Here is a 15,305-nt window from a genome sequence, read left to right on the forward strand (position 1 = left end):
GCTTCTGATCTCAAGTTCTTCTGATGCGTCCATAGACCCATGTTCTGATTCTGCTTGACCATCTTCTGATGTCTTGCCAGACCATGTTCTGATGTTGCATGCTGAACCTTCTGAGTCAGTGCTTCTTGCGCTGATTTTGTGCATACTCTTTATATAATTCCTGAAACGGAAATTGCATAGTATTAGAGTACCACATTATCTCATACAAAATTCATATACTTGTTATCATCAAAACTAATAATATTGATCAGAACAAATCTTGTTCTAACACCTATTTCATGCTCTCTAAGTCTTTCACCAACATGTGCCCAATCACTAAAACCCTCATTTGCTAATTGACCTCTACCAATCCCTTTTTTAAAAACCTTACAACAAAAACAAAATGCTCTATTAAGCTCTTTTGATTAAATAAGCCAATCTCTATCACACTTCTCTCCGTTTGATAAAACTCTAGTATACAAATTAGCCGTAAAGCGTCTAGACGATTTATCTTTAGGACCCTTCACAATAGAGAAATCTCTTTTAGGACCTTTTGTAGCTAATAAATCAATACTTTTGGAATCAAGAGAATCCCAAATTCTCGGATCAAATATATCTTTTCCATTGTCACTAACATTATCAACATTTTCAACATCGACATTTTCAACGTCTACGATATCATTTTCAGTAGCATTAACATCAACATTATCTTCCATATTTTCAGTAGCATTAACATCAACATTATCTTCCATATTTTCAGTAGCATTAACATCAACATTATCTTCCATATTTTCAGTAGTAACCACATTTTCAAGAATTTCTACATCAACATTACCAGCATTATGATTATCAACTAAATTTTTTGATTCTTTTATTATTAATTTATCAAGAGCTCCCAATTGAGACTGAGTTAACTCATCAAGTTTTTTTTTTTTACGCTTTTCATATCCAGAATCAAACTTTATAATTTTAGGAGGCAATTTAGAAGACATGTTTGAAGAATGAAAAAAATTAAAACCTGAAATTTCTTGCTGTTCTTGATCAAATGCACGGTGTTGAGTTTGAATCAGATAGAGAACGTCAAAGTTGAACCGATAAAAAAAATTAAAGTTAATGAGTAATAAAAAAAATTATAATTTAACAAATTAACAATTCAAAAAATAAATATTTAAAATTTTCACAAATAAATTATGAAAAAAAAGTTATTTTTATGAATATATATATATATATATATATATATATATATATATATATATATATATATATATATATATATATTAAAGAGTTTATAACTTTTGATAAATTAACAATGAAAAAAACACTAAAACTTGTACTAAATAATATTAATAAAAAAACATTATTTTTAATAGTAAAATTTGTATAATCAATAAAAATATAAAAAAAGTGATGAACCTTGTAATTAAGAAAAAGCAAGCGCAGCTTTAACCTTGCTATGCTATATATTTGCTAATTTTTTAAGCTTTCACTTGCCGTATCCGTACGATGCGTAACCTAATATATATATATATATATATATATATATATATATATATATATATATATATATATATATATATATATATATATATATATATATATATATATATATATATATATATATATATATATATATATATATATATATATATATATATATATAACCATTGGTCCAAATCCAATGCAGCGTGTTTTACTTTTATGGACTGGGCTAATATATTGTGTATTTTATTTCACTCTGGTTTGTTTAACTGGGCTGCTATTTTTTTTAAAGTTATTAATTGATTGGGCTGGATTTAACAGGTAACATAAAGTAAAATTTTGAGGCCATTGATTTTTTGAGGCCCTGTGCAGTAGGCCAGACTGCACAGGCCCAAATCCGGCCATGCTCATCATGCAAACCCTTAGATAATTAGAACCCCATTCTTACCTTAGAGTTTTTGCGAAAGTTTCTCAACAATGATGATCTTCTCTTCCCCTTTGCCCTAGCTCTTCTTTCTCTTTTCTCAAAACTTTCATGATCTGTCAGTTTCTATCCCCAAACTTCTCTTTTCTATTATTTTATCTTATTATTATTATTATTATTATTATTATTATTATTATTATTATTATTATTATTATTATTATTATTATTATTATTATTATGATGATGATTACTAATCCTAACTAATTAAAATAATAATAATTATAATAATAATAATAATTCCATCAATTATTTTATTAAATTAATACCCACCTAATATTAAATAATTAAATAATTATTAACTAATATTATTCAATTAGTCTTACTCAACACACCACCAAATTCTACATTTATGCTCACATACCCGCAACACCTTATATTTACTCTTAATGCAACTACCCCACACCAAAGGTACTCATAATACACCAAAACACGAAACAATACCACAATATCACTAAATACCACATAGTTAAATTAAGCAAAATAAATAAAATAAGTCAGAGCGTTACAACTCTCGCCTACTTAGAATATTTTTGTCCTAAAAAATTTACCTGATGTGAACAACTCTGGATACGACTCTCACATCCTACTCTCCAACTCCCAAGTCGTATTCTCTTCAGTAGAGCATCCCATAATACCTTCACGAGAGCAATCTTCCTACCTCTCAACAATTTTAATCCCGATTTTCGATTCTCATTGGCAAATATACTCTATAACCTTTTAAACATTCAGAGTATCCTAACATGATACATTTATGTGTTTTAGAATCAAACTTGTTAAGATTCTCCTTGGTGTTTATCATAAAACAATTACATCCAAACGAATGGCGTCATACCCCAAAATTTGCCCTCATATATTTGCAAATGTCATTTTATTTCAAATAAGTGACATAGCCTAGTCGGTAAGGATTTGAGGTTAAAAGGTACAATAGTGAGATGTCCCGGGCTTGAATCTCACTTCTAACATTTCTCATTTCTTATTTGTTTTTTAATTTTAATTCAAACTTTATTTCCATTTATTCAAAAATCATAAAAATTGCATTTTTTATTATTTTAATTTAAATTTTCGCACTAATTAAATAAGCATTTTTTTAAATAGTCAATTTTCACTTTTATGCATTTTTTAGTCAAAAAATCACCAAAAATCATAAAATATTCAAAAAATCCAAAAAAAGAATTTTTTAATTCTAATTTTCGTTTTTTCTTTTATTTATTTTTTTAAAAATATTAATTTTTAATTGTAATTCATTATTTTATGCATTTTATAGCTAAAAAAGATCAAAAATAAAATAGTACTTGTTGCTTAGCTTTTTGTCCAAGTCAATTGGCATTAAAATTTATTTGATTTGATTCTCTCTAATTTTAGATAAAATCAAAACAAATAATTTTGTTATGTCAATAGTATTAATGTTAATTTATCTTTTCCTTTTTTTATTTTAACCTAACTTTACACTATAAATTGAGTCACTTTGTACACTTTTAAAAAAAAACTAACAATTACCAATTTCTCAATTCACTCTCACAACTAAACCCTTATTTTTTTAACACCTTCAACCCCATTCTTCATTCCTAATTCCTACATACAAAACAATTCACCGAGTTTCTTCAATATCTTTTGTTCTTCTTTTGCTTGGTTCCTGACCAATGGTTTCCTATGAGGCCTCCTCTTCTTCTTCTTCTTCTTTTTTTTTTTTTTAAAGAAAAAACCTTTTCTAAATCTTTTTATCAAAACTAAAAATAAATCTTTTGTTTTCAAAACCTTTTGACCGATGATTAACATATGAGGCCCCTTTTTGTCAAAAAAAAAAAAAAACATATGAGGCCCCTGATGTATGTTTTTATACTAACTTTAATTTTTGGCCTTTGGCCATTGGCCAATGATGATACTTGAGGCCACCTTTTATCAAAATTCTTATGTTTTTGACATCCTCTTTATTTTTCGAAATATTTTCTTTCAACTCCCCTTTTTTAAAAACCTTTTTCAAATACTTTATCTAAAATTACAATATTTTTGGCCAATGATGATACATGAGGCCGGTTTTTTTAAAATCATTGTTTTGGTCATTGTTGCTACATTTTAGTTTAAATTTATGTTTTTACGATCATAATATTTTTTAAAAAACCCTTGAGAATGTTTGCCCTTTTAGCCATGATCTAACTTTCTGAACCTTTCTTTATTTCTTGGGAAAACTGAAAATTACATGAGGCCAAACCCTTTTTATAATATTTTTTATTTTTATTGTAACTATTATCATTACTAACCTTTTTTTATTATAATTATTATTATTAGTAATATTTTTGTTAATTGCTTCTATTATTATTATTATTATATTATTATTATTACTATTTTACTATTATTATTCTTATTATATTATTGTTATTATTACTATTATACTATTATTATTCTTATTATATTATTGTTACTATTACTATTATACTATTATTATTCTTATTCTTATTCTTATCCTATTTTTGCAGGTACTTTCTTTCGCTAAAGAGGAGCGGTGCAGGAATATGGGTTTACCATTATTAAGGCATAAAGCTTTTGCCTCTTCGAAAACCTCATTGGCATCCCATGGACCTCCAGCCACACCATAACAGATCAAATCCTGGTTTTTCTTTAATTCATTTTTCTAATTATTGATTTATCGTTTTATTATTTAAATTTTCACTAAAACCTTAATCTTTTTTTTTCTCAAACCATAAAATTCATGTTATTTTCATAAATCACTCTAAAAATCTTTTTTTATAAAATTAATTTTTTTATTTTCGTAATTAATTTGAATTAATTAGAATAATTATATAATATTTTTAATTAGGTTTATGATTTAAATTAGGTTTAGTTTTAAATTAATTTAATGATCAATAGTTAAATAATTTAACTTAGGATTGATTAATTAATTAGGTAAATTAGGTTAAATAATTAGGTTTATTTAGTCAATTAACTGTTTCGTTATTTTAATTTAGTGCATTAGGCTTAGTAATTAACCTCAACTTCAAAAACCATACATAACCCAAGAGGTAGGCGTTGCCCATTAACCTTTAAGATTTAGGTTTGCCCCTTTTGTAATTAAACATTGAATTTCTTCAAACGCGCATTCTCTTCTCACCTCATATTCTATGATTGTCGTATGTTTGTGCTAATTCGCAGCCTTGGGGTAAAACTTGTTTATTTATTTAATTTTTGCCTTTATTCAAATTTATGCCTTTATTTAATTCTTTGCCTTTAACTTTAATTATTTATTTTTAAGTTTCGCTTTTACTATTATTTTAAATTCTAGAAAATGTGTATAGGCTTGCAAGGTTTTTTTTGTAATAGTTTAGTTTTATTTTTCTGCCTTTCTTTCCGCCTTTTTTTTTTCTGCCCACAGGTGTTTATTGTAATAGCGTAGAAACTTATATTCTCTGCCTTTAATTTCTGTATAATATTAATTGCTGTGGTTAGTAACCTTAGGGAGTGCAACCCTGAATTGAACATAGAATCACTAATTTTACAAGATAAAATATCTGAATTGAACCACCTGATTGTGCCACACACACCTTTAGGGTAACCCCTCTTGTTGCCTGTTGCCTTATTATTTGCTGCCTTGTTGCCTTTTTATTATTATCGTAAAATAGTCAAGTCCCTCGATTCCGAGGATACCTAAAGCAAATGTTGCCCTCAGTTCATTCATCATCAATTTTGTCCCTCGATGTTGCCTCGGTAAATGATGATTTGTCCCTATTGCTAAGGTATCCTCGCCTGCTGCCTAAAAGATTAAATGACTATTATATCCTTCCCTTAGACTACCTGCCCTCTTTATGGTAGGGACTGTCTAATGGTGAACGATAACTCCGATGATCCTTTAAATCCGATAAAAGGACTTCCTACCCTCCTATGGTATGGATAGCCTTGAAAAGCTAAAAGAACAAATTTTAAAACTTAGGGTAATTGCTACTAATTGCTTGCTCTAAATTCCAAATCTTTTCCCACTTTTTTTTCAAAAATCAAATTCAAAATACTACGCTTATTTACAAGCTAAAGTTCTTCTTCAAAGCTTTTCTTATTCACACACCACACTTCAACCATTTCAAACAATTCAAAAGTGAGATAAGTAATTAAGAGCTCATGGATAACCATGGATACAAAGGGTTCTTTAAACCTTCCCTTTGTATGACTTACCCCCCGAACTCAATCTCTTTCAAAAAGGTATTTTTTGTTCTTTTAGCCTTTCTATATATTGGATAAAATAAAAGTCGGTGGCGACTCTTGCTATCTGCAATATTTCAAAAAATCAGTTCTCCCACCGTATTACAAATGGAAATATGAAATATTGGGTTTCTTATTCTTCCACAATTCATAAGGAGTCTTACCTAGAATACGCCTGATAGAGATTCTATTCTGAATGTAACAAGCTGTGTTAACAACCTCTGCTCAAATGTGCTTTGCCAAGTTAGTCTCATTGATCATGGTTCTGGCCATCTCTTGCAAAGTCATATTCTTCCTCTCTACAACCCCATTTTGATATGGAGTTCTAGGACAATAGAAATAATGGGAAATGCCATTCTCGTCAAACATCTTTTCGAACTGTTTGTTTTCGAACTCGCCACCATGATTACTTCTGAATCTGACAATTTTAGAGTCTTTCTCATTTTGCACTTGAGTACAGAAGGTGGTGAACACAAAATGTGACTCATCCGTTAACCCAATTCCATCGACTGTAATCATCAACAATGACTAATCCATACTTTTTTCCATTGACAGAAGCAATTTTCACTGGTCCAAACAAGTCAATGTCAAAAAGCTCCAAGGGCCTAGAGGTAGAAACAACATTCTTAGCCTTGAACGAGATTTTAGAAAACTTGCCTTTCTAGCATGTTTCACAAAGAGCCTCCATAGAGAACATAACATTAGGAAGGCCTCTGACTAAATTAAGCTTGTTGAGCTGAGAGATCCTTCTCATGCTGACAATCGTCTATGCCAAGTCCATTGCTATTTGTTAACAGACATAAGACATTTTAAGTTATGCTCTTTAAGATCATAAAGTCTAATATTATTGATGTTGTTTCTACTCTTTCTATTGAATAGGATAGAGCTATCCTTATAACTAACAACTTTACAAGAGTTTTGATTAAAGATAATATCATAACCATTATCACTCAATTGACTTATGGACAATAAGTTATGCATTCATCCTTCAACATGCAAAACATTAGTAATGGAAGGGAGAGAACCGTTACCTACAGTTCTGGAGCCAATGATCTTCCCTTTTTGATCACCTCCTAAACTTACGATGCTTCCAGGCTTAAGTTTTACGCTTTGGAACATATGCCTTCTTCCCGTTGAAATTCCGGTATGACAGACTCCGATGTCAATTCTGATGTCAAGACATTGGATCTGTTATTAATGTAGCACAAGCAGAATACAAGGATCCCTCATTATTTGATTACTCTTAGGAAAGAGTCAATGAGACCTGTGATCACACATGTTCAGCATACATAACTAGATTATAATATTACGTGGTTCTGTATAGGAATAACTAACACTTCTGAACCTGATGTTATAGACAAAGTCATAACATTCATAACTGAACAAATAATGCAGAAGATAAATAACACAGTTAATTGTTAACCCAGGTCGGTCTAACTACCTACTCTGGGGGCTACCAAGCCAGGAAGAAGATTCCACTATCAGTAGTACTATTTTATATAAACAACCTCTGGTTTACAGATAAACAACCTCTGGTTTACCTAGTCACTACCCAATGCAATCTCTATCTGAGAACTCCATCCAAGATAAGAAAACCTCTACTCCCTCCCCGGTGATACCTAATTGTTACAACCCTGCAACAGCTATTTACACAATTAACAATGAAGACATACTTAATCTGCTTCACTTCTCAACCTACAGGTTTCGAGAAGGACAAATCAGTGACCTTCCCACAAACCAGGAGGTTCACCTACACGGCTAACCCTAATGATTACATCTTTCTAAGTGCCGGTTAGCTTGCAAAACTAGGTTACAAAGTTTCCTATTTATAACCTGATCCCAATTGGACCTGGGCTTACAATTCACAGCACTCTGGTTATTACAAATAACAGAAAATATTCTGCTACAAATAAGGTCTTTTAATCCTGAGTTTCCTAATTTAGAAACTGCTGAATCTTCAATCTTCTGATCTGATTCTTCCTAAATCTTCAATCTTCTGATCCGATTCTTCAATTATTCTTTTGACCTTTAAATATGCGCCACATAGGATTACATAATATTCACATAGAATATTTTGTATCTGTTTTAAACCAAACTGAATCTTCCTTCCAGTTCTGCAGGTGCGATGTCATGAGTTGATGTCATGACATTCCTTTTAACATCTTGCTTGTACCTGCTTTGTTCTTTATAAACTTGCAAGATTCACATTATTATTATGTTTTATTGCTATTATGTTTTAACCAAACATAGATGCCAATCAGCCAATAAAAGCACCAACACCAGTCACGCGTCACGAGAAACCAGAGTCCAGGTACCATAACTGGTGTCTTAACTTTGTTGCTAAGGATATATGAACATAGATTATTTGTTTCTTAGGCACCCATAACTTCTTGGTCCCCTTCCTGTTAGTTTTTTCAGAGTTTTTGACAACTTTGGGTTTGGAATCAGAATAAACATATTTGCAGGAATTAAAGTAACAAGGTTAAGCTATTTGTTTTGACTTAGGTTTAGGAGGAGGTTTCTCCTTAGGCACACTACCAACAGAAACAAAATGAGAGTGGAGCACATTTGATTTAGCTTCTTGTTCAGAATCATATTCTTCATCAGAATCATAACCAGTGCCTCTGGTCCCGTTTCTTCTAACACCATAGATCATCGAAGCCAACATGCTTCTACCTATGCTTCAAGTTAGAATTTTTTGGAAAGCTTTTTCATACTTACTTATGACATCATTAGTGCTTTTAGAAGCTTCGGGAGGAATTTCCTTCTCAAGTTTAGAACTCATACTTTTGAGAGTAGATTTTTCATCCTTACGAGAAATATTTTCTTCATTTAAAATGGAGAATTCTTCCTTAAGCTTACCGTGTTCTTCAAAAACAGATTCTTGGACCTTTCTTAGTTCCTTGAAATTGATCTGAAGTTCCTGATGCTTTTCCCAAATCTCAAATAAAGAATAAGTTAAATTAGAACGAGAGATGTAAGAAAAAATGTCTTCTATGTCTGAGTCTGATTCAGCTTCAGGATGGATCTCTTCATCAGATCCTCTAATGATGGCCATCAGCGCCATATTAGCTTGCTCTTCTTGAGATTCATCTTCTAAAATGTAAGAATCATCCCATATTTCCATAAGCCCTTTCTTCTCGCCTTTGAAGAACTTCTTCTTAAGACACTCGTTCTTGTAATGGCCTGACTCTTTGCACTCGTAGCAGGTAACTTTTTGTTTCTACCAGACTTCCTTAGTCCAGAAGTAGACTCGAAGCGACCACCCGTCTTTATATCTCCTCTGAACTTATTGCCTTTCTTCCTTTTCCAGAGTTGGTTGAATCTTCTCGAAAGAAGCGATAGTTCGTCTTTATCTTCATCAGAACCTTCTGATGATTCTTCCTCCTCTCTAGTTTGAAGAGCTTCAGTCTTTTCAGACTTTCTGGCGCACTTTAGAGCAACATAATTTTCCCTTTTATGAGGTTCATCTAGTTCCTGCTCTATCACATGACTTCTTAAAGAACTAACAAGTTCTTCAAGAGAGGTGTTGTTCAAATCTTTGGCAAGTTTGAGTGCAGTTACCATTGGCCTCCATTTAGTCGGAAAGCTTCTGATAATCTTCTTCACGTGATTTGGAGTAGAATATCCTATGTTAAGAACCTTTAGTATTGCAACAAGAGTTTGAAACCTTGAGAACATGTTCTCAATAGTTTCATCATTTTCCATCTTAAAGGCTTCATATTTTTGAATCAAGGCAAGAGCCTTAGTATCCTTTACTTGAGCATTGCCTTCGTGAGTCATTCTCAAAGAATTAAATATAGACTTGGCAGAGTCTCTATTTGTTATCTTTTCATACTCAGTATAAGAAATCACATTCAACATAATAGTTCTAGCTTTATGATGATTCTTATACTATTTCTTTTGTTGGTTGTTCATACTTCTTCCTTTGACCTTGTTTCCACTTGCATTAACAGGATGTTCGTAGCCATCAACTACCATATCCCATGGATCAACATCATATCCAAGAAAGAAAATTTCTATTCTGAATGTAACAAGCTATGTTAACAACCTCTGCTCAAATGTGCTTTGCCAAGTTAGTCTCATTGATCATGGTTCTGGCCATCTCTTGCAAAGTCATATTCTTCCTCTCTACAACCCCATTTTGATATGGAGTTCTAGGACAATAGAAATAATGGGAAATGCCATTCTCGTCAAACAGCTTTTCGAACTGTTTGTTTTCGAACTCGCCACCATGATTACTTCTGACTTTGACAATTTTAGAGTCTTTCTCAATTTGCACTTGAGTACAGAAGGTGGTGAACACAAAATGTGACTCATCCGTTAACCCAATTCCATCGACTGTATGGCCAGAGGAAAAAAAATCCTCTTACCCCTTGGTAGGAAAATTTCTATTATGTCCTTCCAGTAATCAAATATTTTTCCATCAAATATTGGAGGTTTAATGTTGTAGAGATATATCTTTCATTGATAATTGGTGGTGGCAGTGGTGGATTGGCCATAGTGCTTCACATAAAAATTCTGGATCTTCATCTGACACAGTTAAGTATTTGATAACAATCAATACCAAAACCAGAGCTCTGATGCCAATCGAAGGTGCATGAAACATAAGAAATGGGGGGTTTGAATTGGGTTTCAAGGTTTAAAATCAATTCTTCCCAAATCAAAACACAAGAACAAAAATAAATAACACAATTATTTTTATCTTGGTTCACTGTTAACGAAGTTACTCAAGTCCACCCGTCAAGGTGATTTTTCCTTATCAACAAGGATTTAATCCACTATAACCAAACTGATTACATAACCACAATAAAGAATACATGTAAATATTTCAAACCACAACAAAGACTAACTGTCACTTATTGCAAACCACAAAAACTAACTTTCAAATGTCTTCTTGAGAATTCTGACTAAAGCCCCTGTCTCTCAAGGAACTATCAACTTTACTCGTTGAATACAAAGGTTTTATGTTTACAAAGTTGCTTCTTGAAAGAAGATTACACAAGTTTGAAATAAAATCAAATAACATGATGGGTTGTTTACGTATAGCCTAAATATAGAACTGCAAGTGCACAACCTATCTAAGTAATATATAAGATTATCGAACCACAGAGACCAATCGTCAATCTATCAACTCTATTGCTAAGGTGCTTATCTAAGGTGAACAAGAATATTGATGTGGGTGCAGTGTAACAAAGTAAGTAAGCAAGGTAAGTAACAGTTTAAGCAACAGGTTGGAATGTAAATTATGAAATCAGACTATGGTCCAGTCATGCATAAATGAAATAACTCATGGGGCAATATTTTCTATTTGTAGCAAAGAATCAATTTAACGGGAACTTGTAGCTTTTGCCTACTAAGAACCGAGTTTAATCTTTAAATTAAATTCCTTTATTGTCACATATAAAGGGTGCCTTCCGCGTTAAAGAGGTAAACCTATTTTTAAGAAATTGATAGTTTTGACTTAACAGAAAAGTAATTTTGACTTGGAAAGATTAACTTAAAGAGACTTTCGGCTTTTGACAAAGAGTCAGATTTCAAACCTACAAACGCGTCCGAAAATAGTTTCAAAATGGTTTTCTAAAAAGTGTTAATGATTCCTATTTAACCAACCAAACTGCTTTCGCTCTTTTTGTTTGGTTAAATAATAATAAAGTCATATCATTAGTATGGACGGCTTTCAATCTTACCAAATAAACATTTAAACATAATTGACTTAAGTTAAAAGCAAAACATCCCCAGAGTATTTTTCACTAGCATGATAATTGGAACACGATCATGATGACAATCATTACATTCAAACCATTTCAAAAATCAAATTCAAAATACTACGCTTATTTACAAGCTAAAGTTCTTCTTCAAAGCTTTTCTTATTCACACACTACACTTCAAACATTTCAAACAATTCAAAAGTGAGCTAAGTAATTAAGAGCCCATGGATAACCATGGATACAAAGGGTGCTTTAAACCTTCCCTTTGTATAACTTACCCCCCGAACTCAATCTCTTTCAAAAAGGTATTTTTTGTTCTTTTTGCCTTTTTATATATCGGATAAAATAAAAGTCGGTGGCGACTCTTGCTATCCGCAACATTTCAAAAAATCAGTTCTCCCACCGTATTATAGAACTGGCGACTCTGCTGGGGATGCTTTCGAATAAAAGAGGGGTTACCTTAAAGTTTAGGATTCACTTAAATGTTTTCAATTATTTGCTTTATATTTGTGGGCCTGTTTGGGTTTACTTGTGGGAAAGATCCTAACCCGGATCTGAGTACCTTAGGTAAATGACATGAGACCAAGGAGACTGCACGGCGTATATTGCTGCAATTGATATGGTGGCCATCGTTAGTGTGACACATTGGTTTGTCCTGGTGTTCCTTGGGATCCGACTTGAGGAAACATTTGGCTGCTGCGTGGTGTCATTAAGCACTAATTTGCCCCTAGAACCCTAGTTGAACTTGACTTTGGCCTATTAGAAAGTAGCGAGATGGCTGACTTTGGTTCCGACTGAAGTTGGTTGATACTCGATGCTACACTCATATGGACTGGACTTTCAGGACATTTTCGGTCGGTGATTCGATTGCTAAACTAAAATAAGTGCCTTCGAGAAAGGTCAATGATATGAGCTCCCTAGAGCCCGATCTTTATCTAGGACAGGTTGAACCAACTAAACTTCAGTGGGGAGGGTACTTACCTACGGACTTCATGCAAGCCTTTAAACCTAAGGACACTTGTGTGACTTGCTTGTGTGTGCTACTAACCCTTGATTTCCATGCAGGTTTTGTCGTGGGACTCGCTTGCCCTTATTTTCCTTATGCTTTGCCCAATGTACTGCATTCTCATAACATCATGACATCATAACATTGCATATTAACTAACCCTTTCAAGGATCTTAGGGATTTAGGGCACACAATTTCAGGTGCTCTTATCAAGAACTAAATTCCTACCAAGGGGCAAGAGGATTTATTTTCCTCTGGCCATATGTCTTCCAATTCAGAGACGCAATGCCCACCAAGGGGCAAGAGGATTTATTTTCCTCTAGCCAATTCAGAAGCACAGGTATCCCGAATCAGAGGCGATGACCCACTCGATATGGTGAGCTTGATTCTCAAAGGACGTTCAAAGACAAAAGTCAGAATTCTTCAGACAAAGACGCGACCAAATCACTTTCTAATGTTTCTAACTAAATTCCTATAGATCCTTGAAAAGATTGCATTTGCATTCATAACATCACATATAACTAACTTTGCCTTTCAGGACGACCACTGGCCAGACAAATACCATTAACAAATCAATCTCCATTAGATATATACTCTGGAAAGCATATCCCTCCAGACATTTTGAAGACACCTTATCAGATATACATTCTGGAAGCTTGAACCCCAAACTTTTGAAACATTCCAATCAGATATACATTCCGGAAGCTCGAACCCTGGACATTCTGAACATTCCAATCAGATGCACATTCTGGAAGCTTGACCCCCAGACTTCTGAAACATTCTTATCAGATATACATTCCGGAAGCTCGAACCTCGGACATTCTGAAAGTTCCAATCAGATGAACATTCTGGAAGCTTAACCCCCTGACTTCTGAAACATTCTTATCAGATATACATTCCGGAAGCTCGAACCCCGGATATTCTGAAAGTTCCAATCAGATGAACATTCTGGAAGCTTGACCCCCAGACTTCTGAAACATTCCAATCCGATATACATTCCGGAAGCTCGAACCCGGGACATTCTGAAAGTTCCAATCAGATGAACATTCTGGAAGCTTGAACCCCAGACTTCTGAAACATTCCAATCAGATGTACATGCCAGAAGCTCGAACCCCAGACATTCTGAAACATTCTTATCAAATATACATTCCGGAAGCTCGAACCCTGGACACTCTTAATCTCTACACTACTTCCACAACAACGATGCAAGCTGGACGCACCTAAGCGTCAATTCACCAAAATTAACATGTCATTAGATCAGGCATTGCAACATATTTTGAAGGCAGTAATGATTACTGTGAGTGACCCTCCTCAACACATCAACACCTCCTCTTCTAAACACAACCCAAACATGCGATGTGCCTACCATTCCAATAGTCCCAGGCACGATACCAATAGCTGTTGGGCATTAAAGAATAAGATCCAAGACATGGTCGATGCGGGTGAAATTGAGTTCAATCCTCCTAAAACTCCTACGGCGATCACAGCTTCCATGCCTAATCATGACAAGACTAATTAACGTCTAGACGGACGAACTTTTGGATCATTAGATCTACTTTCATTTGCAAGTTTCTTTTCTGTTTGTTTAAAACATTTGACTCATGATAAACATTATCTGTTTTAATAATCATCATCAGTGCATTGCATATGTTTGTCTTGAATAAATTATTTTGCTATCACTCATTTTAAATTATGCTTTGCTTATGTTTTATGATATTCAACTCCTGCTAAGCTGTAAGCCTTTTAAGGGAGGATGATGAAAATAATACCGCAACCTCATACAGTATGCTTTTGAACGGACTATGCTGACGATGTACAGACATTGTTTCAATTCCTAAACAGTGGAGATATAAGGATGTTAATCCCTAGTCAACCCCCTTTGAGCCTAAGGTGTAGAAGTTTTTTCTTTCGCATACAAGCTAAAACCCTTGATCATAACCCGGGGCAGGGTAGTTACTCAGTTAACTCAATTATACTAGCCGTTTTTTACACAAATAATGATGGGTTCCCGCAACCATTAAGTCAGGAAGTCAATATCCACCAAAAAGAAAAAAAAGATGTTAAGTCAAAGCCTATGAAGGAGACTTATTAAAAATCGAAACATCCCGCTGACTGTAATCTCAAAATAAGCAGTTCAGACAAAAGTTAGGGATAATAAAGTCAAAAAAGGAGGTCACTACAAATCCTCGACAAAAGAAAATATTACATAAAAGGATGATTGTCTGTCCAAAAGAAACTTCTGGTGCTTCAACCATCATCAAATGTCAATGTTACGAATTCAAGCTGCGCTAGGCCTTAAACGCAAAGTTAACTGAGTATAGGATCGAAGAACATCACGAAGATTGGGATGGGTAAAAATAAACTTTGAGCCATTATCTTTTGTTTCTTAAACCATGAACCAAGCCACGTTACAACCCTTGAAAGTCCTAACTGAAGCATGGTTAGTTCGAAAGAATACTGT

General features: G+C 33.3%; 1 protein-coding gene across 1 annotated transcript; it reads right to left on the reverse strand.

The window, feature by feature from the left end:
- Positions 1–404: 404 nt before the first annotated feature.
- Positions 405–971, reverse strand: LOC131648757 (uncharacterized). The gene has a single exon (XM_058918487.1). The coding sequence runs from the start codon at positions 969–971 to the stop codon at positions 405–407; it is 567 nt and encodes a 188-aa protein (XP_058774470.1).
- Positions 972–15,305: the final 14,334 nt, after the last annotated feature.

The sequence above is a fragment of the Vicia villosa genome, linkage group LG2, assembly GCF_029867415.1.
Source record: "Vicia villosa cultivar HV-30 ecotype Madison, WI linkage group LG2, Vvil1.0, whole genome shotgun sequence".
NCBI lineage: Eukaryota > Viridiplantae > Streptophyta > Magnoliopsida > Fabales > Fabaceae > Vicia > Vicia villosa.